This window comes from Pongo pygmaeus, chromosome 22 (assembly GCF_028885625.2).
Source record: "Pongo pygmaeus isolate AG05252 chromosome 22, NHGRI_mPonPyg2-v2.0_pri, whole genome shotgun sequence".
In the NCBI taxonomy this organism is placed as follows: domain Eukaryota; kingdom Metazoa; phylum Chordata; class Mammalia; order Primates; family Hominidae; genus Pongo; species Pongo pygmaeus.
In genome coordinates this window covers 56,463,363-56,487,392 of record NC_072395.2, presented here as the reverse complement: position 1 = coordinate 56,487,392, position 24,030 = coordinate 56,463,363, and the positions used below count along the sequence as shown (strand labels likewise).

Below are 24,030 nucleotides of genomic sequence, written 5' to 3'. Positions count from 1 at the left end.
CTAGAGAGTTAATATTTTTTCAAATTAATTCAGCTAGTCCATATCTTTTAAGTGGGGGAATCTAATCTGTTTACATTTAATTTTATTAGTGATAGGTAAGGACTTACTCCTGTCATTTTGTTGTTTCGCAGTTGTTTTGTATAGTCTTTGTTTCCTTCTTCCTATCTTGTATTTTATCATTGAGGTTTAGTGAGGTTTTTTAGTGATAAGGCTTGATTCTTTTCTCTTTCTCCCTTGTGTATCTGCTGTACCAGTATGTTTTATACTTTTGTGGGTTTTTAAGAGAGTGTTTATCATCTTTTCACTTCCAGATGTAGGATTTCCTTGAGCATTTCTTGTAAGGCCAGTCTAGTAGTGATGAATTCCTTTAAGTTTTTGCTTGTCTGGGAAAGATGTTATGTCTCCCTCATTTCTGAAGGATAGCTTTGCTGGGTATAATAATCTTGGCTGCCAATTTTATTCTGCCATCATTTTGAATATTACATCACATTTTCTTCTGGTCTGTAAGGTTTTTGTGGAGAATTTTATGCTAGTCTAATGAAGATTCCTTTGTATGTGACTTGATGCTTTTATCTTGCTGCTTTTATAATTTTCTCTTTGTGTTTGATTTTTGACAATTTGACTACAGTGTGCCTGGGGAATAATTTTTTTTGGTTGAATCTATTTAGGGACCTTTAAACTTCCTGGACCTGGATGTCCATATGTCTTCCCAGACTTTTGAAGTTTTTGGCTATTATTTAATTAGGATTTCTATGCCTCTTCCCTTATCTCTCTTCTCCTTCTATAATTCTCATTATATGAAATTCATTTGCTTAATAGTGTCCCATAAGTCTTGCAGACTTTCTTCACTCTTTTTCATTCTTCTTTCTTTCTTTCTCCCCTCTGACTGGGCAGTTTCAAATGACCTGTCTTCATATTCAGAGATTCTTTCTTCTGCTTGATCAAGTCTGCTGTTGAAGCTCTCTATTGTATTTCAAATGTAATTCATTGAATTCTTCAGCTTCAGGATTTGTTTAGTTCTTTCTTATGATTTCTGACTTTTTGTTGAATTTCTTGTTTGGATCATGAATTCCAGATTTTGTTGAATTGTCTATATGTATTTTCTTGTGTCTCATTGAGTTTCCTTAAGATCATTTGGAATTTTTCTTTTTGGCAGTTCACTGATTTTCTCTTTGTTGGGGTCTTCTATTCCTAGAAAGTTATTATGTTCCTTTGGCGGTGTCCTATTCCCTTGCTTTTTGATGTTTCTTGTGTCCCTGCATTGAGGTCTGTACATATGGTGGAATAATTGCCTTTTCCAAATTTTCTAGCATGGCTTTTGTAGAGAGAGACTTACCTGAAGTTGGGTTTTAGTGTGCCATTTAGGAAGGGTGTAGTGACTGTTTCTGGTTAGGTGCAGTGGTATAGTCTCCATGAACCTTTTTCAGCTGTGTTCAGTGTTAGCCTCAGTGGCCCAGGCTATAGAAGTTTGTTACAATGGTAGTGACAGTGTAAGTTGTTAATGTCCTTGGTATCAAGGGCTTTTGGGGTCCTCCTGGTCTCATTTTCCTTGCAATGGGGAGACTTAGCTGAGGGGAATCCCTTTGATGTCAGCTCTGACATGGCCTACAAGCAGCTGCCGTGGTGCTGGGTTCCAGGTGTAGGTGCTTGTAACGGTTGCGGGGCTGGGTTGAAACCCCTGTTGTGGCATGTGGGTCTTGGGGTACAGGTTTGCTCTCTATGGCAAGGTTGGATGTAGGTGGCCCTCAAAGCCAGGATCTGTGACTCTGAGGCACCCTTTAGCAGCTCGGGCCCCGGGGGCCAGGTTGTAACTGTGATTCTACCCCAGGGGGCGGGGCAGGGTACAGCACTGGTGGAACTCTGAGGAAGAAGGGGTGCTGTGGGGGCTTGGGCCTGGGGAGCCAGGGTATGGCTGCAGTTCCAGAACCTGAGCCAACAGGGCTCAGTGGCAGCTCAGGTCCCAGGGGATGTGACACTGTGTAATAATGACTCAAGACCCTAGGATGGTGAGGCTTGTGAGTATCCCAGACTTTGTGAGGCCATGTGTGGCAGGAGAACGTACCTCAGAATGACAGAGCACACCTGTCATTGGGGCCCTGAGGAGGGTGGGAAGCAGCGGATCCATGACTCCACTCTGCAGGGGGAGAGGTGTCTCAGCAGCTCAGACTGGGGTGGGGGGCTAGTTCAGCTCTAGGGAAGCCGGCAGTTGAGCTGTTTGGCCTGTAAGGTGGGATGTCTGGGCTCAGCTACTGCTCTGTTTCTCTGGGATGTAGGGCACTGCATCAGCTCAGCCCTGGGGTGTGCAGCTGCTCAGCTCAGCCAGGGCACTGATTCCCCTTGGAGTGGTGTGTTGCTTCCGCTCAGGCCTGAGGGACGGGACTTTCCTGGGTGGCCCACGCATTTCCCTGGATGCAGAGTGCTTCTTCAACTTGGGTTCCAGGAGGCATGACTGCTCTGAGCAACCAAGGTATTGTTTTCCCTGGAGGCAGTTTATGGCTTTAGCTCCAGCCTGAGGGGGCCAGAGCGGGTAGTGGAGTGACCCCAACTTTGCTCGGCCCCACAGAGGAGGTGTAACAGCTGCCTGCAGCTTAGCTGGGGGATGTGGGGCCACTGGGCTGGGGTGGTTGGGCAGCGGCTTAGCCTCAGGGCTGAAGGGGAGCTGGGGCTGCTCCCCCAGGAACAAGACACACTCCAGCAGTAGTTCCAGTCCCAGGAGGGCACCGCGGGCCACGGGGGCAGGCACAGTGTCGATTCCTTCTCCGGCGGGAGCACAGCGGTGTGGCCTGCGGGCAGCTCATTCCACCCTGGGCTTCGTGCCTGTGAGGACTGCAAGGGACCCCAAGGGTGAGGGCGGTGGGTGTCCACGGTGTTGGTGGGGGCTGCTGGGGTCCTCTTGATTACCTCCTCACTGAAGGGAGGTATTTTCCTGGGTTCTAGCTGACCCTGGTTAGGGGATGGGGTGGCAGGGGCCCAGCATTTCCTTCTGTTCTTTTTGTGACTATCATGAATTTCTGGGCTTGCCAGGGTTTCTGTTGCTCGTCTAATGCACTTTAGCACTCTCCCTCAGTTGTTTTTGTTAACATTTAGTTGTGTATTCATTGTTCTGGCTGTCTCTGTGAGGGGGATGAATGCTAGGCACTTCTAGCTGGCTGTCTTGATAATGTTACCCAGAATGGGTAGTTTCTATTGTCCTGTCTTCCAATTTACTGATTTTTTTTTTCCTCTGTCCCCTCCATTCTGTCTTCACCAAGATTTTAATTTCAGTTATTTTATTTTTTCTGTTTTAATTTTTCCATTTTGGTTTTCTTTATATGTTGTTTTTTTCTCATTGGTTTCTAGCACAGTTGCTCACTAAAGAAATTTTTTGATGGCCGATATAAAACCACCGTAAATCATATCAGATAATTTGAACATCTGTGTCATCTTTCTGCTGATGTCAGGCAATTTTCTTTTTTTCATTTAAGTTGCCTCATGTGTCTTTAAATCCAAAGTTCAGCCATGATTATCGTAAATGTTCTCAGTCTCAAGTAATGAGGCTTTTCATGATTAGACCTGAGCTCTGTGTTATTCTTCTACCTATGTTATGAGCAGAGTTTTGGTGCGTTATCAGCCATTCACATTCTTTTCATCTGTGTTCCCCTCAAAGGCTGTCACCCTGCTGCAGTGTTTTCCTTAGGATGACGTCCTCATGAGGTTGTTCCATGTTTTCCTTAGGATGACGTCCTCATGAGGTTGTTCCATTTGGGTTGTGCCCTTGACAGCATTTGTCTCATGGCTAAAGTGGCCTGTTTTATTTTACCCTTTCAGGGGGCTCACGTAGCTATCTCTTCAGCTTGACTAGTGATGCGATTTGTCCAGAAATTTCCTTATCAGTTGTATCCCTTGTATCCCATCAGCCTTAGCCACATAAAATAAATCCTTTCCATTCATTTAGCAAATATTTACTGAGCCTTTACTGTAAGATGGTGAACAACACAGCCAATGTTCTGCTTTCATGAAGCTTTCAGTCTAAGGAAGAACACTTATTCCTATTTCATAGAATAATTATTATTGAGAGAACTAAAATAGGTTAATGGGCTTGACAATGAGTGGGCGATAAGGGACGGCCTCTCTGAGGAGAGAATATGTAAGCTGAAATTTGATTCTTTTCTGGAATTTCCATTTCTGTTTATATTATACATCTGTTCTTGCATATTTCTACTTTGCCATTAGAATTTCTTATATATTGAATTGTGTTCTCTCCCTCCCCACCCCCCATTTATATGTTGAGGTTCTAACCCTCAGTCTCTCAGAATGTTAATGTATTTAGAGATAGGGACTTTTCATTAAAGTAAAATTGGGCCATTAGGGTGGACCCTAGTCCAGTGAGACTGGTGTCTTTATAAGAAGAGAAGATGAAGATACATGGAGAAACCCCAGGGGCCTGTGTGCACAGAGGGATGACCACATGAAGAGGCAGTAAGAGGGTGGCGTCTGCAAGCCAAGGAGGGAGGTCTCAGAGGAAAGCAGGCCTGCTGAGAGCTTGATCTCAGACTTCTAGCCTCTAGAGACTGTGAGAAAATAAATTCATGTTGTTAAGCCACCCAGTTTGTGGTATTTTGTTATGGCAGGCTGGGCAAACTAATACAAAGCCATTAGCATATTAATCATAATTATTCTGAATTCCCTATCTGATACTTCTAAAATCTGTCATCTCTGCAGCTGGTTCTGATGCTTGGTTTGTCTCGTCAGACTGTGATTTTTTCTTTCCTTTTAGAATGCCTTGCAATTTTTGGTTGAAAGCTGGACATGATTTACTGTGTAATGGGGATTGAGGAAAACAGGCCTTTAGCGTGAGGTGTTTTGGTAATCTGGCTAGGAGTTGGGCTGTGTTTACTGTAGGGGACAGAGGCTTTATACTCTTCTAGCATCCTTGTTTATTCTCCTCTGTTCCCTTTGGGTTTCCCTAAGAATTCCTCCTTAGATAGAATTGGTGTCTTTCAGCTCTCTCGGCTATAATCCCTTTTAAAAATCCCTGTTGTGTGTTATGCTCTCTCATCTCTGTTGATATGGTTTAAGGTGTGTGTGGAGAGAAGTATTTATCATCTCAGTCTTTTAGTCGGCCTGTGTCTCTGGGCTTTGATCTTCAAAAGTGTTTCTTAACCCCCTCCCCTGCTTAGGTAAGTCAGGAATGGCAGAGAGGCCTGGAGTGGGAGAAAAGCTCTTCCCTTTAGGTGAGATAAGGCTCTGGTGAGGCCTTTCCCTGGAAACAGGGTGTATTCATAATGGCTACTCTTCCTGTCCCCCTGCCAGAGCTGCGAGGGAGCTTTCTTCGCACTTTACTTTGAGAACCTCATGGGGGTTTCTAAAGACAAAATCCACAAAAATATGGGGGCCCCCTAAGACTGGGACCCCCAGGAGTTCCTGATTCTCATTGTTGTCCACCCTCAGCTTCCAACAATTTGTCATTGAAATATTCCCACCAGTATGGCTATAGCAGCTTTTCCTCCAGGGAAGCAGATCTTGTTGTGACTCTCCAGATTTCATGGTGGCCTTAATTCTTTGATGGGTCCAAGAAAAGTCATTGATTTGTTTGTTCTGCTTTTCTTAGCGAAGGATGGAAGTGCTGATTTCTAAGCTCTTTGCATTGTTGACAAAAAGTGTCAAACTCTGTAAAATATTTGAAGGGATTTATTCTGAGCTAATTATGAGTGACCATGGCCTGTGACACGGCCCTCAGGAGGTCCTGAGAACATTCAGCTGAAGGTGGTTGGGGTACAGCTTGGTTTAATGTATTTTAGGAAGGCATGAGACATCAATCAAATATGTTTAAGAATTAACGTTGGTTTAGTTTAGAAAGGTGAACAACCCAAAGCAGGGGCTTTCAAGCCATAGGTAAATTTAAACATTTTCTGGGTGACAACTGGTTGAGGTTGTCTGAAGACCTAGGATCAATGGAAAGGAATGTTCAGGTTAAAGATAAAGGATGACGGAGACCAAGTTTTATTGTGCAGAGGAAGCCCTTAGATAGCTGACTTCAGAGAGAGCAGGTTGTAAATTGTTTTTTATCAGACCTAAAAGGGTGCCTGGCTCTTAATTGATTATCTCCTGGATCTGCAAAAAAAGGAAGGAAAATAAAAGAGGAAGGGGATTCTCTGTAGAATGTGGATTTTTTCCCACAAAAGACTTTGCAGGGCAATTTCAGGGCGTGGCAAGGAACTATATTTTGGGGTTAAATATTTTGTCCTTGTCTCATAATGTTATGCCAGAGTCAGATTGAAAAGTAAGTCACAATATATAGGGTCAAATAAAACTCATCTGATGAGAATCCATGGTTTGTAGGACATGACTCCCCAGACCCCTTAGGTAGGAATTTGGGCAAGATTTAAAAAATCAGAGCTTAGTCCTCAGCATGTTGGAGCTGGAATTGCTCTACTGAGTGAGATTTGAAAGGAGCAAGACGTGAAGATTGGGGCAGGAACATTCGGGTTAAGAAAATGCAGAGCAGGCTGGTGCGGATGATGAGTGATGTGAGGGGATGCCGAGAAGCAGGGGGGCTTGATCTGGCGGAGGACAAGGACTTGGGGCTCCATCCTGAGTGCAGTGGGGATCTGTGGGAGAGCAGGGAAGGTATGTATTCTGATTTCTGTTTAAAAAGTTTAAAATACAAAAATTAGCTGGGCGTGGTGGCATATGCCTGTAGTCTCAGCTACTCGGGAGGCTGAGGCAGGAGAATCACTTGAACCTGGGAGGCGGAGGTTGTGGTGAGCTGAGATCGTGCCACTGCACTCCAGCCTGGGCAACAGAACCAGACTCTGTCTCAAACAAACAAACAAACAGTTTAATTCTGGCTGTAGCATGGCAGATGGATAGGGGTAGGAAGAGGCAAGAATGCAAAATTAAATAAGCAAGCCACCAAGAAGGCTATTACAGTAGTCTGGGGGAAGTAGGATGGCTTAGACCAGGGTGGTGGTTATGGGCTTAGGGCGTGTTGGGAGGTAGAGTTGATAAGATGTGATGTGAGAGAAGAGACGAATCAATAACAATACCTGCCATCTTTGGGTGGGTAGATGGTAATGCTATTTACTGAGAATACCTGCATCTTTGGGTGGGTAAATGACAACGTTGTTTACTGAGATGGGGAAGATGAGGGAGGAGCACAGAGAATCAGGAGTTGGGTGTTGGCCTTGTGAAACCTGAGTTGGCAGTAAATTCCCAAGGGGAGTAGTCCAGGCAAGTTTTTGTGGATACGAAGTCTGGAATTCCAGGGAAAGACTGGGGTTGGAGAAATGGATTTGAGAGTCACTGGTAGATACATGAGATTTGAAGTCATGGAGTAGATGAAGTCACCTAAGGAGAGTAGAAAGAGAACGAAGCCTAGGACAGAGCCCTGGGCTAGCATCTAAAGGAGAAGTATAAGGAGGGACTGGTGAAGGAGTGCTATGGAAGCCAAGAAAAGCCAGAGGGGTCAAGTGAGACGAAAGCTGAGCAGTGACAACATGGAAGACATTGGTGACCTCAAGAGAAGCTGTCTCAGCAGTGAGCAGATGGTAGCATGACTGAAGGGTGAAGGTGAGGTGGGGCGGTAGCAACAACAGACCACTCTTGGAATATTTCTGGGAAGGGAGTCAAAAACTGGGCAGAACTGGAGGCCAGTTTGGGGTCAAGGAAGATTTTTTTTTTTTTTTTTTTTTTGCCTTCTTGTTCTTTGAAGCTTGTAAGAATGGGCTTATGTTGCTGCTGGATGACTCCATGTTCCTAGGTGCCCAAGGAGCCTGGGGCATTGCCTAAGATGTGGCTGACATGGTCCAGAATCCATATGTGCTTTGGAGGTGGCCAGGGAGCCCATAGGAGGAGGGAATGCTCAGTGTGTGCCCTGAGAGCTTTGCCACTGTCAGAAAGCACCTGACAGGAACAAGTTTGATTGTATTCGACACATGCTGGCATTACCACAGAAAGTTTTAGCAACAGATAAGAGGGGAGATCTGTACTCTCAACTTCTTTTTTCATACTTCCTATTGAAGTTTTCATCTGTACTCTCAGGCGTTTAATTTCTAAGACTGCTGTTTTTTTTTAATTGTCTTAAAAAATAGCATCCCATTCTTGTTTAACAGATGATATACTTGTTTAACAGATGATATAGCTTCTTTTACCTCCTTGAGGAAGATATTAATAATAGTTTTTTAAAATTTTTCTTCTCACTGCACAATCTCTTCTTTGTCCTCCTTTTGTTCCTGTTTAAAATGATAGCCATTTATCTTTTTCTCAGGTGTCTGGCAATATGTGGTTGTCTGGTCATGTTTAACAGTGGGATTTATAATGCTGATTGGAAGCTGTGAGCATATGGGTGGAGCTTCTGAACTTTTCTGCAGTGTGAGCTGGTGCATCAATTAATTGGGAACCCATAGGTCAGTATCTTTGACTGTGTTGTCTTGGGTTGTTCAGATTGTCTGGAGAAGACTCACCCACCCTTATTTCTGAAGGGATGAAGGCCTATAAACTCTGGAAACAAAGTAGGGATAGAGGGAATGTCTTAGAGCTTGTAGGTATGTGTTTATCTAATCCACATGTTTTCCAGACAGAACCTCCATCCTCAATTGTGCCTGATGTTTCATCTCCAGAGATTCTTTAGAAAATAAATGTCCAGGCCGGGTGGGGTGGTTCACACCTGTAATCCCAGCACTTTGGGAGGCCAAGGTGGGCGGATCACCTGAGGTCAGGAGTTCGAAACCAGACTGGCCAACATGATGAAACCCCGTCTCTACTAAAAATAAAAAAATTAGCTGGGTGTGGTGGCAGGTGCCTGTAATCCCAGGTACTCAGGGTGCTGAGGCAGGAGAATCACTTGAACTGGGAGGCGGAGATTGTGATGAGCCAAGATTATGTCACTACACTCCAGCCTGGGCGACAGAGTGAGACTCTGTCTCACAAAAAAAAGAAAAGAAAAGAAATGTCCAGTCTCTACTAGGGAAGGGGCATTTGTCCAGAGGCAGGGAATAGGGGAGAGGGTCCAGGGATCTAATTTCTTCTTCTTATTTTTATTTTTATTTTTATTTTTGAGATGCAGACTTACTCTGTTGCCCAGGTTGGAGTGCAATGGCGTGATCTCAGCTCACTGCAACCTCTGCCTATGGGGTTCAAGTGATTCTCCTGCCTCAGCCTCCCAGGTAGCTGGGATTACAGGAGCCTGCCATGACACCTGGCTAATTTTTGTATTTTTAGTAGAGACAGGGTTTCACCATGTTTTTCAGGCTGGTCTTGAACTCCTGACCTTAGGTGATCCACCTACCTTGGCCTCACAAAGTGCTGGGATTACAGGCGTGAGCCACCAAGCCTGGCCTTCTTCTTATTTTTAATATAAAGCCGTATTTGTTGAGTTATAATTTACATAGAACAAAATTCACTTGTTAGTAGACAGTTCTATGAGTTGTGACATAAAACTATCTCAGCATATAACTCATATGCTGAGTTATGTGGTAAGTATGTGTTTAAATGTATAGGAAATTGCCAAATCGTTGTCTAAGGTGGTTGTACCATTTTATTTATGTTATGTTATGTTATTTATTTTTGAGACAGAGTCTTGCTCTATTGCCCAGGCTGGAGTGCAGTGGCACGATCTCGGCTCACTGCAACCTCCACCTCCTGGGTTCAAGTGATTCTCCTGCCTCAGCCTCCTAAGTAGCTGGGATTACAGGTGTGTACCACCACGCCCAGCTAATTTTTGTATTTTTAGTAGAGATGGGGTTTCACCATATAGGCCAGGCTGGTCTCAAGCTCCTGACCTCGGGTGATCTGCCCGCCTCAGCCTCCCAAAGTGTTGGGATTACAGGCGTAAGCCACTGCATCTGGCCTGGCAGTACCATTTTAAATTTTCACCAGTAATCTATGAGCATTCCAGTTGTTCCTCATTCTTGTCAACACTTGGTATTTTCAGATTTTTATTTTTTAATTTTAGCCATTCTATTAGGTGTGGATTTAATTTCCATTTTTCTGATAGCCATGATGCTGAGCATCTTTTTGTGTGCTTGCCATTTGTGTATCTCCTTTGGTGAAGTGTCTTTTCAAACACTTTGCCTGTTTTTTTTGGGCTGTTGTGTTACTGAGTTTTCAGAGATGTATGTGTATTCTGGATTCAGGTCCTTTATCAGATACATGTTTTGCAAATGTTTTGTCCTCATTTAGTGGTTTGTCTTTTCATTGTAACTGTCTTTTGAAGAGCAGATTTTTAAAATTTTGGTGTGGCTAATAAATTATTTGGTTGTATGGATTATGCTTTTGGTTTTGTGTCTAGGAAATCATTACCTAATTCAAGGTCACAAAGATTTTTCTCCTGTTTTCTTCCAGAAGTTTTAAAATTTGGGGTTTTACATTTAGGTCTGTTATTAATTTTTGTATAATTTTTGTATGTTAGGCAAGGTATAGATTGAAGTTCTTTGTTTTTGCATATGGATGTTCAATTTTTCCAGCACCATTTGTTGTAAAGGTTATTCTTTCTTGATTGACTTGAATGTATACCTCTGTTGAGAGTTCACAAAGCTGTGGTCTGTTTTTGGATCCTCTAATTTTATTTCACTTATCTCTTTGTCTGTCGCTCTGTCGCTTGACCAGTACCACACTCTTTATGGCCATAAATGTTGAAATCTAGTACTGTGATTCCCCAACATTTCTCTTTCTCTAAATTGTTTTGTCTGGTCTAGTTCCTTTGTTTTTGCAAATAAATTTGAGAATCACTTGTTGATTTCTGCTAAAATTTCAACTTGGATTTTGGTTGGCATTGCATTGATTATATAGATGAATTTGAGGAGATTTGACATTTTAACAATATTGAGTCTTCTAGTCCATAAATATGGTATATTCTCTCCATTTATATGTCTGTGGATCCTTATATCTGTGTTTTGTTGTTTTTCAGCATAGAAATCTTGCACATAGTTTCATGAGATTTATACTTAAGTGTTTCATGTTTTGGTGCTATTATATAATACATGGTCATTTTTTAAAAACATTAGATTTTTAATTTTTTATTATAAGTATGTGGATACAATTGACCTTTGTATGTTGAATTTGTATTCTGTGACCTTGCTAAACTCAATTAGTTCTAATAACTTTTTTTCTAGTTTCTTTGGGATTTTCTGTATAGACAATCATATCATCTGCAAATAGAGACAGTTTCATTTCTGCTTTCTAATCAATAAACCTTTTATTTCTTTTTCTTGCCTTACTGCACAGGCTAGGATCTCTAGTATGATTTTGAATAGGGGTGATAGGATATTCTCGCATTGTACTTCATCTTAGGAAAGAAGCATTCAGTCTTCTACCAGTAAGTATGATGTTAGCTGTGTGTTTTTTATAGATGCCCCTAATCTGGTTCAGGATGTTCCTTTTTTTATTCCTGTTTTGCTGAGGGCTTATTATTATTATTACTGTTATAAACAGATGTTGAATTTTGTCAAAAGCCTTTTCTGCATTTATTGAAGAGATAATTTTTTTTTCTTCTTTAGTCTATTGTTATGGTAGGTGATGTTGACTGATTTGCAAATAATGAGCCAGTCTTCCATTCCTAGAATAAGTATCTATTGGCTGTGAAGTATTATCCTTTTTATATATTGCTGAATGCAATTTGCTATTTTTTTGTTTAGGATTTTTGTGTCTTTGTTTATGAGGGATATTGGTCTGTTCTTTTATTTTAACATCTTTATCTAATTTTGGTGTCAGTGTAATTCTGGCCTCATAAAAAAAAAGTTGACTTATTTCCTCCTTTTCTGTTTTCTGAAAGACTTGTTTAAAATTTCTGTTATTTCTGTTTTAATTGTTTGATAGAATTTGACAATGAAGCTCTCTGAAATGTTATGCACTGCATGACTGTTTACCTTTAAATAATAATCTGCTGCTTCAGGTGTAGTGTAAGTACCTTAAAACAGTGTTTTCCCGTCTATTAATCATATTTATTTCAGATTCTTTTTCTGAAATTCCTGTATTATTATTCCAGGTTATCTGTGTGTCTGCTTCTGTTGATTGTCACTTGACAATGAGCCTTTTGTTTCCTTTGCCTTCTTTTGTTTGTTTGTTTGTTTTTGAGACAGAGTCTCACTCTGTCATCCAGGCTGGAGTGCAGTGGCGCAATCTCAGCTCACTGCAACCTCCACTTCCTGGGTTCAAGTGATTCTCCTGCCTCAGCCTCCTGAGTAGCTGGGATTACAGGCATGCGCCACCACACCCAGCTAATTGTTATATTTTTAGTAGAGATGGGGTTTCACCATGTTGGGCCAGGCTGGTCTCAAACTCCTGACCTTGTGATCCACCCGCCTTGGCCTCCCAAAGTGCTGGGATTACAGGTGTGAGCCTCCATTGCCTCTTCATTGTAATTTTTTATTTCAGTGTTGGACATTGTGTGGAGGGCAGTAGGCAAGGTCAACAAACTTTTTCTGTAATGGGCCAAATAAATATTTTGAGTTTTGAGGGCCACGTGTAGTCCCTGTTGCGTGTTATTCTTCTGGTTTTTACTTTTACAAAATTACCCTTAAAAAATGTAAAACCTGGCAGGGTGCAATGGTTCATGCCTCTAATTCTGGCCCTTTGGGAGACTGAGGTGGGAGGATTGCTTGAGCCCAGGGGTTTGATACCAGCCTGGGCAGCGTAGTGAGACACTGTCTCTACAAAAAAATAGGAAAAATTAACTGGGCGTGGCCACATGTACTGTGGTCCCGCTTTCTTGGGAGGCCGAGGTGGGAGGATGGCTTGAGCCCAGGAGACTGAGACTGCAGTGAGCCATGATTGTACCACAGTACTCCAGCCTGGGAGACAGAGCAAGATCCTGTCTCCAAAAGAAGAAGAAGAAGAAGAAGAAGAAGAAGAAAATAAAACCACTCTTAGCTTGCAGACCGTATAGAAACGGGTCATGGGCTCCCTTTGGCCTCTGGGCCATAGCGTACCCTCTCTGTACAGGGGAATGAGGTGGGTAGATAGTGTTATATTCAGGAATGGCCACTCCTCTTTTTCTGCTGGGCTTTCATTGTTGGGGAGTTGAGGTGGGTCTGGGTTTTGTTGTTGTGTATGTACCTTCCATCCCACTGGCTTCAAATTCCTCTAACCTTTCCTTGAGCTTAGGATGAGGGCTGAGTTGCCAAAGCATCTTCACCTGTGGCTTTTGGCCTTGCCTCTGTGTCTGCCTTAGCTGCCCCTTACCTTTGGCAGGTCCCTACTAGAGAAAGTTCCCCTCCCTTCCCCCAAAGTAGGAGGACTCTAACAGTCTGGCTTAAGATGGCTCCTGGACCCTCCCCGAGGGCTAGAGCAGACTGCCTTTTATCTTCCCTGGCCACAGCAGTCTTCTGATTCTGTAGGTGAGAAGCTTCTTGTTAGGGTTTAGTGCTGTGGCAGCTCCCACTGAGAGAGAGACTGTTCAGTCTGCTCTTTCAGTCTACATCTTAAAAGGTTTTTTTTTTTTTTTTTTTTTTTTTTTTTTTTTGGTTAAGTAAATGTGCTAAGAAAGAGGTGCTGATTTTGAGCCTGGTTCCAATTGCAGTACCCAGTCAAGAAGTGAATTTATGGCATCATAAAGGCTGCCAGTAGAGAGGAATGGTAAGGAAAGTTGGCTCCACTCTGGTGATGGATTGAAGCTTCCAGTGGGTTTGTCTAGCTATTTTTTTAGTGGTTGCTACAATGTATGCAAGGCTACCAGATTCTATAACTCCTGGGGCCATTCCCATGGAAAATAAACAATGTGAATTTTATATACCCAGTGACATTGTGTAAACTCAGTGGCCCTGATAAGTGCTGTATCTGTATGTGGTCCCTGAGGGATTTGCTGCAATTGGAGTGAAAAAGAAGTAATACTTTTTAAAACAATCTTATAAGTGGACAGAATGCTACTGTCGACAAAGAGTCAAACTCTACAAAATATTTGAAGAGATTTGTTCTGAGCCAAATATGAGTGAGGTCCTGAGAACATGTGCCCAAGATGGTTGGGTGCGGCTTGGCTTTATGCATTTTAGAGAGGTGTGAGACATCAATCAAAAACATTTAAGAAATACATTGGTTTGGTCCAGAAAAGTGGGACAACTCAAAGCCGGGGGGCGTGGGGCTTCCAGGCTATAGGTGAATTTAAACATTTTCTGATTGATAAAGACCGGGGATTGATAGAAAGGGAATGTTCAGGTTAAGGTAAAGATTGTGGACATCCAAGTTCTTTTGAAGTCTTATGGTGGCTGCCTTAGAGACAATAGATGACAAATGTTTCCTATTCAGATCTTAGTTAATCTCTTTAGGATTGGGAGGGTCTTGAAGAAAAAGATCTAACTATGTTAGTAGAGATTCTTTACAAATGCAGATTTTCCCCCACAAAGAACAGCTTTGCAGGGCCATTTCAAAATGTGGCAAAGAAACATATTTTGGGGTAAAATATTTTTATTTTCTTTCTTGTCTCATAATGTTATGCCAGAGTCAGGTTGGAAAGTCACAATATATAGGGTTAAATAAAACCCATCTGATGAGAATTTATGATTTGTAGGACATGACTCCCCAGACCCCTTAGATAGGAATCTGGGCAAGATAAAAAAAATCAGAGTTTAGTCCTTACTAGCAAACAGAGAAAGCCCTCATCTTTCTAGTTTAGCACTTTAAAATTGTATGACTGTAATATTTGAAGATGATGGTTATTAGACTGTTGAGTTTTTTGATGCTGCTTTTATGAGCTAAGCTTTTATATCAAGCAGTGACTGTGTTTCTAGATTAGCCTGTAGTTTTCTAAACTGTCAAACCTGTTATTCAGAAAGGCCAGGAACCCCTTGAGGGGTAGATTGCAGTAGAACATTTTATTCTAGGCCAGGCGTGGTGGCTCACGCCTGTAATCCCAGCACTTTGGGAGGCCGAGGTGGGTGGATCACTTGAGGTCAGGAGTTCAAGACCAGCCTGACCAATATGATGAAACTCCATCTCTACTAAAAATACAAAAAATTAGCGAGGCATGGTGGCACACACCTGTTATCTCAGTTACTTGGGAAACTCCTGCCTCAGTTATAGAGGAAAGCTGAGGCAGGAGAGTCTCTTGAGCCTGGGAGGCGGAGGTTGCAGTAAGCAGAGATCACGCCACCACATTCCAGCCTGGGTGACAGAGCGAGACTCTGTCTCAAAAAAATAAAAAGAAAAAAGAAAATTTTATTCTAACCAGAAGCATTACCTCTTTCCCCTAGATCCAGATGCAGAGGTGTGCCTTCATGTACTGAGGCTTGTCCAGTCTGTGGTTCTGGAACCTGAAGTCTTCTCCAAGTCGGCCTCTGAGTTCCGGAGCTCCCTGCCCCTGCAACGCATCCTGGCAATGTCCAAGAGCCGCAACCCCCGCCTGCAAACTGCAGCCCAGGAGCTCCTGGAAGATCTCCGCGCTCTGGAGCATAATGTGTAGGTGTGCTCGGCCACCAGGGTTTTGGTGAAAATGCCAGTGTCCCTTCTCCCCAGATCCCTCATTTGATACTCCAAAACCATCACCATGTGCCATGTGTTAGAGTTGGCAAAATGTGATTGACTGGAGATGGACGTGAATTGCTATGTGTCCCACGTAGCTTGTCTTGGAGGTGGGAGCACTTGCAGGTGGCTGGTTAAGCTTGCCAAAGCAGAGGCCATGAAAGAGCCCGTCCTTCCGGAAAAGTGGTCCATGTCTGTGCTGGCTGGAAGAGGGCCTGCTTAGGGCAGCTTCTTGCTGCTTAGCAGGCCATGACCTGTAGGTTCACCATAAAACAGGGAAATTAAATAACCGTCTACCCCATTAGTCGGCATTTTCCTGAGATTCATTTCTTTGAAAAGCAATTCATTCTCTCTCTAGTAATTGTAATTAATCCCCCCAAAATGCAAGTTTACTTTTATAACCTTTTGGTGAACCTGCTATTTCGGATGACATTGGACATTGTAGTTCTATATTTTTTGTGCCTCTTTTATTTTTGAATAAAGAAAGTCAGAAGAGTTGTATTACGACCCTTGCTGTCTGAAATCTAAACTTGATACTAGGAAGTTGATCTTTGCATATTACCATGCTGCTCTTGGTTGGTGGGAAAAAAAAAACTCTCCTTAAACTGTTCTGGGCCCTTTGGCTATAAACTTAGAAGTCCTATTTTTCTTATAACAAATGCTGTAAAAACAACTTGTATAATAGATTAGAACACATGCAGTTAGTTGAGATTCCATAAATGAAATGATAGTTCCTGCTCCCTTTTTGTGCATGGGTGTGCCTGTGTGCCAGGGCCCTGCCATGTCTGTGTTATCTACCTACTGGTTGCCGTCCAGCTTGTTTTCTAGGCCACTGGCAGAGAACAAGGGAGAATACACTTCATTTCTCACGGACACCATGATTGGTGAGAGTTGCCTTTTGTGTTAGTCTGCTTTCACACTGCTATAAAGAAATGCCTGAGACTTGGTAATTTATAGAGGAAAGAGGTTTAATTGACTCACAGTTCACTGTGGCTGGGGAGGTCTCAGGAAACTTACAATCATGGTTGAAGGGGAAGCAAGGCACCTTCTTCTCAAGGTGGCAGGAAGGAGAATGAATGCAGGAGAACCTACCAAATATTTATAAAACCATCAGCTCTCTTGAGAACTCACTATCACGAGAACAGCATGGGGGAGACCGCCCCCATAATCCAGTCACCTCCACCTGCTCTCTCCCATAATCCACACGCGGGGATTATGGGGATTGTAATTCAGGATGCGATATGGGCCTAACCGTATCACCATTTAAATCAATCCTCAAAGTCACGTCACGGGAACACATTCCCTTCTTTTCCTGGGCTGCTTCCTTCAGTGTGATGCTGGAGGGCTGCTGGGCTCTGGGCATGCTGTAAGAGCAAAACAAATGCAGGTGCACCCCACCAGTGGCAGCCCCATCTACAAGAATAAGCTGTTTTGTTGCATATGGCATTTTAGAGTAACTTCGTTTTTCTTTTAAGTAGATTTTTATAGGCAGTGTGCAATTTAAGGCTGAGGCTGAGTGAAGAAGTGTAGAGGAAGGCACAGTTGCTTGGATTTCACGAGCCAGCATATTGTGGAACACTAGCTCATCTGAGCCAGAGGAATGTTGCAAAAGGCAATTTAAAATTCATGGAGGTAGAAATCGATCCATCTGTGCTGTGTGGTTCTGTAGGTCCTGATTATTGGTGAATAAAATTAAGAATGTTGTGTTTCTATACTTAATACCATGATGCTATCTTCTTTTTGATTGCTATTTATTTAATAAGGTAATAGGGAATGCTGCCTCTAGAACTACAGGACCTCTTTCTGCCAGAGATGGGGTCAACAGTGTATAGAGAGGAGTGAGTGTTGGCCAGACTCTTGGATGTTGTGTAGTTTAGCTAATTAGTGGATGGATGTGATTAAGAAGGATCATTTCTTTTCTGCTGATTTTGAGGTGCTAAGAATAGCAAGAGTTCTTACGAAAACTCTTTTAGGAAGAAACATGTGACAACTCCATATTTTGAATGTATATCCTAGGAAAAGTACATAAGGCCAGTTTTAAGGAGTGACCTGCCTCCTGCTCTTCATATGAAGGTCAACAGGAAAACATAGGTTCTTTAATTTTTCTACAACTAGTTATCTAAAGAAAACCTACTCAGTTTTTTAAAAGGTATTCATAAAAGCATGTACTTTGCAGATCTCGTGAATTTTAAAATCAGACAAAGTAAAATAGTGCATATATTTTGAAATGTTGTTTGTTTGTTTTAGACGGAGTTTCACTTTTGTTGCCCAGGCTGGAAGTGCAATGGTGCAATCTTGGCTCACTGCAACCTCCGCCTCCTGGGTTCAAGCGATTCTCCTGCCTTAGCCTCCTGAGTCGCTGGGATTACAGGCACCCGCCACCACGCCTAGTTAGTTTTTATTACTTTTAGTAGAGATGGGGTTTGGCCATGTTGGCCAAGCTGGTCTTGAACTCCTGACCTCAGGTGATCCACCCGCCTCGGCCTCCCAAAGTGCTGGGATTACAGGCATGAGCCACGGCCCCCGGCCTATATTTTTATTTTTTGACACAAGAGTCTTGCTTTGTCACCCAGGCTGGAGTGCAGTGGCTCCATCTCGGCTCACTGCAGCCTCCGCCTCCTGGGTTCAAGCGATTCTCCTGCCTCAGCCTCCTGAGTAGCTGGGATTATAGGTGTACACCACCATGCCTGGCTAATTTTTGTACTTTCAGTAGAGACATGTTTTCACCATGTTGTCCAGGCTGGTCTAAATTCCGGATCTCAAGTGATCCGCCCGCCTCGGTCTCCCAAAGTGCTGGGATTACAGGCGTGAGCCACCATGCCCAGCCTTGAAATGTAATTTTAACAGAATTCCTCTTACATTTATTAAGTTAAGGAACTATTTTTCTCCTTGGTACCATCAGTTTGTATGTAAAGGCGTGAAACCTGGCAGGCCAGACGTCAGACTTGACTCCCTCCTTCCTCACCGCTTCCCCCACACGGCTCTGAGCATTCCTCTCGCTGTCTGGCAGCTCATTAACCATCAGAGCTGCTTTCTGTTCAGTCCGAAAAGAGCAAACCCTTGTTCTGACTGAGAGCAATATGGAGACTTCGTGGGTGGCTTTGGAGACCCATGCCTCCTCATGGCATAGCTTGGGATAAGCCTCATGCCAAAGAGTTCTTCTGGTTCCGTACAGTTATATCACCTGTGCCATTCACTCATTCCAGAGGATTTTAAAGTTAATTAAAGTACCAAGCATAGGATCACAGGTCTGGAGCCTGAAGAAAATTAGACCAAGGCTGGGAAGTCAGGCCGGGGTCAAGGAAGTGTTGACAAAAAGAGTCAAACTCTGTAAAATATTTGAAGAGACTTATTCTGAGCCAAATGTGAGTGACCAATGGCCTGTGACACAGCCCCAGGAAGTTCTGGGAACATGTGCCCAAGGTGGATGGGCCACAGTTCGGTTTTATGCATTGTAGGGAGACATAAGACATCAATCAATAGATGTAAGATGTAAGATACATTTGTTTTGTCTGGAAAGGCGGGACAATTGGAGGGGGTGGGGGGTGTGTTCCAGGTCATAGGCAGATTCAAAGATTTTCTAATCCACAATTGGTTAAAAGAGTTAAGTTATTATCAGAAGACCTGGAATCCCTAGGAGGGAGCATCTGTTGTGGGGACCAAGGTTTTTATTATGCAGATGAAGCCTTCAGGTAGCAGGCTTCAGAGAGAATAGATTGGAAATGTTTCTTACCAGACTTAAAAAGGTACCAGACTCTTAGTTAATTATCTCCTGGATCAGAGAAGAGGAAAAAGATTCTCTACAGAATGTAGATTTTTCCCCACAAGAGACAGCTTTGCAGGGCCATTTCAAAATATGTCAAAGAAATATATTTTTGGGTAAAATATTTTGATTTCTTTCATGGCCTGGTGTCTGTCATGTGATGCTATACTAGAGTCAAGCTAGAATTTGATGTCTTATTGCAACAAACAGTCTCAAGATCTCTGTTTTAATGTTTATACCGGTCAGTTGTACCTGAATTCCAGAGGGAGGAGGGCATAATGAGGCATGTCTGACCTCCACTTCCCATCATGACATAATGAGGCATGTCTGACCTTCACTTCCCATCACAGCCTGAACTAGTTTTTCAGGCCAACTTTGGAAGGCCCTTGGCTGAGAGGAGGGGTCCATTCAGATGGTTGAGGGGCTTAGAATTTTATTTTCGGTTTACAGAGGTTTTGAATAAAGCTCGTAAATGTGCCTGCCCATTCCGTTGATTCGGCTGGACCTGCCATTAGCTATTTTGTCACGCATTAATATAAATTGAAAAGGTTGATAAAAACTTTTGCAGGCTTACTAATTTTCTGAGAAGTCCTGAAGTTTGCTCTGTTTTCTTCCATGGCATAGATGCTGAGAATGCCTCAGAACTTCTCCAACCAGTGTAGGATCCTGAGTATAGACCCTGATATAGCGTAGGATCCTGAGTATAGACCCTGATATAGCGTAGGATCCTGAGTATAGACCCTGATATAGCGTAGGATCCTGAGTATAGACCCTGATATAGCGTAGGATCCTGAGTATAGACCCTGATATAGCGTAGGATCCTGAGTATAGACCCTGATATAGTGTAGGATGTGGCATCCTATAGGGCGTTGAAAGGTCTTTGGATGCTTTTTGAGTCCAGGCTCAGGTAAGAAGGGCAAGAGATAACTGGTACACCTCTGTCTTCACAAACTCTCATCTTCAAGAGCCATGGCTGCCTCTCTGCTCTGAGAACGCACACATTTAAATTTATCTCCACATGTAGACTAAGAAATCAGAGTCTTTGTGCTAATTGCACATGCTACAAAATGAAAACTGTTGTTACAGTCCTTTTTAATTTGTAATTTCAGAAGTTTTAAAAATTGTTAAATATACCTAATACAAAATTTATGTTTTAACCATTTTAAAGTGAAGAATCAGTGGTATTAAATATGTCATAGTGTTTTATAATCATTACCATTATCTATTTCTGAAACTTTTCTTCATTCCAAACAGAAACTCTGTACCAGTTATATAACAACACATTCCCTAAACCTTTCTCCCCGGCCCCTAATATCTGCTCTTCTTTGTCTCCATGCATTTGACTACTCCACGCACCTCATAGAAGTAGAGTCATATGATCTTTGTTCTTTTGGGTCTGGCGTGTTTCACTTAGCATCGTGACCTCAAGGTTCATCCGTGTTGTAGCATGTGTCAGAACTCATTCCCTCTTCTGGCTGTATCATCCAATGTGTGGACGCAGCACATTTCGTTCATTCATCCATCTGTTGAGGGACACTTGGCTTGTTTTCACCTTTTGGCTGTTGTGAATAGTATTGCTGTGAACATTGGGGTACAGGTATCTGTTTGAATTTCTGCTTTCAATTTTTTGGGGTGTGTACTTAGGAGTGAAATTGCTGAATCACATGGTAATTCTGTGTGTAGCTCTCTGAGGAACTGCCAACTGCCTTCCACAGCAGCCGCACCACTTTACATCCCCACCAGCAGCAGTGCCCAAGGGCTCCAGTTTCTCCACGTGTTCATCAACATTTGTTGTTTTCTGTTTTATTGATAATAGCCATTGATAATGGGTGTGAAATGCATCTTATTGAGGTTTTCATTTGCATTTCCCTAATGACGAATAATGTTGAGCATCTTTCCTTGTGCTTATTGGCTGTTTGTGTCTCTTCTTCGGAGAAAAGTCTATTCAGGGCGTTTGCCCATTTTTGAGTTGGATTGTTTGCTTTCTGTTGTTGAGTTACAGGAGCGAACACCTTGTCAGATGTGGGATTTGCGGGTATTAACTCCTATTCTCTGGGCTTCTGCACTCTATTAGTAGTGTCCTTTGATGAGCAAGAGTTCATTTTATTTAAGTCTAGTTTATTGATTTTTTTCTTTTATTGCCTATGCTTTTGGTGTCATATCCAAGAAATCACTATCAAATGTTTGGTCACAAGGATTTTCCCCTGTGTTTTCTTCTTCGTTTTATAGTTTTATCTCTTCAGTTTAGATCTTTAATCCATTTTGAGTCAATTTTTACATACCGTTAAGCTAAGGGTCTGGCATCATTCTTTTACATGTGGATTTTTCAGTTTTCTCACCACGACTTGCTGAATTTTATAATTATTATTTGAAAATGTTATTACAAATGTGATTTTCAAAACTGAAACACTTATGAATACTATGCTCATATGCTCACCATATTTTTAAATTATTTGGTTTCATGAATAGCCTTTTTTTTTGAGATAGGATCTCATTCTGTCACCAGGGCTGGAGTGCAGTGGTGTGATCTCGGCTCAATGCAGCCTCTGTCTCCTGGGCTCAAGTGATCTCCTGCCTCAGCCTCCAGAGCAGCTGGGACTCTAGGTGTGTGCCACAATACCTGGCTAATTTTCTGTATTTTTTGGGGGAGACGGAGTTTCACCATGTTGTCCAGGCTGGTCTCTAACTCCTGGACTCAAGTGATCCACCTGCCTCAGCTCCCCAAAGTGCTGGGATTACAGGCATGAGCTACTGCACCTGGCCATGAATAGCCTTTATTATAGGATTTTATATTGTTCCAGTGGAGCTTCCTAAGTTGCTGCTTTTCCCGCCATAAATGTACGTTTAATGCTTTTAGATCATACTCAGCACAAAATGACTGTTAGCTGGAAAAATGACTCACACTCACATAGTCTATTATATTTTTTAATTGAAGTCATACTTGCAGCCCAACTTTTCAGAGTAAATGGTGTTATGCAAATATTACTGTTTCGATGTCTGAGAGTAGTGCAGGCTTTGGGAAGAAGTGCAAAGGCCCTGTAAGTGCGGGCTTGGTGTATGTTTGAAGGGCAGCAGAGAGTGCTCAGGTGCTGGCTGGGAGACCTCTCACCTTGCTCTGTGCGATGGCTGTGGGGCCTGGGGCAGGAGCAGCCTCTGATTCACACTTAAAAATGTAAAAAAAAAAAAAAAAAAAGTGGAATCTGCTCTTAAGATTGTCAGATGACCACACTGTCAGCCTCTAGTCATTGCTGCCCTCCCCACCCCCAGCACCTCAAATGGCAAAAGTCCTCGAGACTGCTGAAGTGAGTTTGTTTCCAAACATGGCTCCCCAAGGTAAAGCTTTCACTCTCCCCACAGATTCCAGCCACACCCAGATCTGAGGCCCAAGTGTGCATGTTCTCACTGGACACTGTGCCCAGCTGCCGTACACATACTTGGTCCTGCATAGCATGGGCTGATGTGAAGGTGATAGGTCCCTGCTGGAGTGGGGCCTGCCATCTGCCCACTGGGGAGGAAAGCATCTCCTCTGCCGTCCTGTGCCTTCATGCTCAGCCGCTGGCACCAGCAGCCTTTCCTTTGGCCATGGCTCGTACCTACTCTCTTTTTGGATCATAAGCCCTAGAACTGTGGTTCTTAGCTGTTACAGGGTCATGGGCCACTCTGAGAATCTGAGAAACCTTCTGTATACAAAAGTGTATGGACATGCTTATCTGATGTTTCATCTGCAGTTTCTGGGAGTTTGTGGGATTCCCCCCAGGATCATTTATTTTTGGTAAGGAGCCGTTTGCCCTGGGCTTGTAGAATTTGTGTGGCCTAGTGTAGTACCAGGCACTTGAGCATTGAAAGCATTTAATGATGTCTATGACACTGTAAGGCGTCCCACATTAACGGTAGTCCCATAGCTGAAGACAAAGCATTGGTTTCCTGATGGCAGTTCAGAACCTCTGCCTGATTTCCTTCAGCTCAGTCAGTCCTCACGGCCACCCCGTGAGGTTGGCATCCCCAGCCACACTCTGCGGGTGAGGACACTGGACTCTAGTGACAGAGTTGCGGTTAGAATCTGTGCCTCTTGGTGTCACCTCCCTTTCCCTGGGCCCGAAACCTCATCTAGGGTCCTTTGCCTTCAGGCCAGTGTCTGTCCTGCGCCTGGGCATTTGCAGTTCTGGCGACGAGCTGCTTCACCCCCTGGCAGAGGGTCTGCAGCCGCTCTGGCCAATGTGCCGCTCTGCTGCCACCAGCAGGCCCCTGGGGTCAAGAGGGAGGGAACAGAATGGGGAGTAGTTGGTGTGGTGGGGGCAGTAACTCCTGCTCCCCACCAGGCTGGTATTGAGACAAGATGTGCTGATAAGTGACAGGCTCCTGTGGCTGCCTGATCACACAATAACATTTAGAAAGAAGAGGGAGAGTTGGCCGGGCGTGGTGGCTCACCCCTGTCATCCCAGCACTTTGGGAAGCTGATGCGGGTGTATCACTTGAGACCAGGAGTCCAAGACCAGCCTGGCCAACAAGGGGAAACCCCGTCTCTACTAAAAATACAAAAATTAGGTGGGCATGGTGGCACATGCCTGTTGTCCCAGCTACTGAGGAGGCAGAGGCAGGAGAATCACTTGCACTGTGGAGGCAGAGGTTGCAGTAAGCCGAGATCACACCACTGAACTTCAGCCTGGGCAACAGAGCAAGACTTTGTCTCAGAAAAGAAAAGAAAAGAAAAGAAAAGAATAGGGAGAGACAGAGATTAATTATCAATATCAAAAGCCTTGATTTTTAAAAGGTTCTGTTCAGTATCTGCAGCAGTTTATAAAATTATCATTCCTGTCTCCAGGAGCTGCATGCTC

At 43.3% G+C, this 24,030-nt stretch overlaps 1 protein-coding gene across 3 annotated transcripts in view; it reads left to right on the top strand.

Annotated features, from left to right (window-relative positions):
- HSF2BP (heat shock transcription factor 2 binding protein) overlaps positions 1-17,149 on the top strand; it is a 127,514-nt gene extending 110,365 nt beyond the window's left edge. For all 3 annotated transcript variants that reach the window (XM_054468924.2, XM_054468923.2, XM_054468925.2), the window contains exon 9: positions 15,165-17,149. In XM_054468924.2, the coding sequence (XP_054324899.1) occupies positions 15,165-15,373 (209 nt within the window). In that variant the 3' untranslated portion in view covers positions 15,374-17,149. The remainder of the gene's footprint in view (positions 1-15,164) is intronic.
- Positions 17,150-24,030: the final 6,881 nt, after the last annotated feature.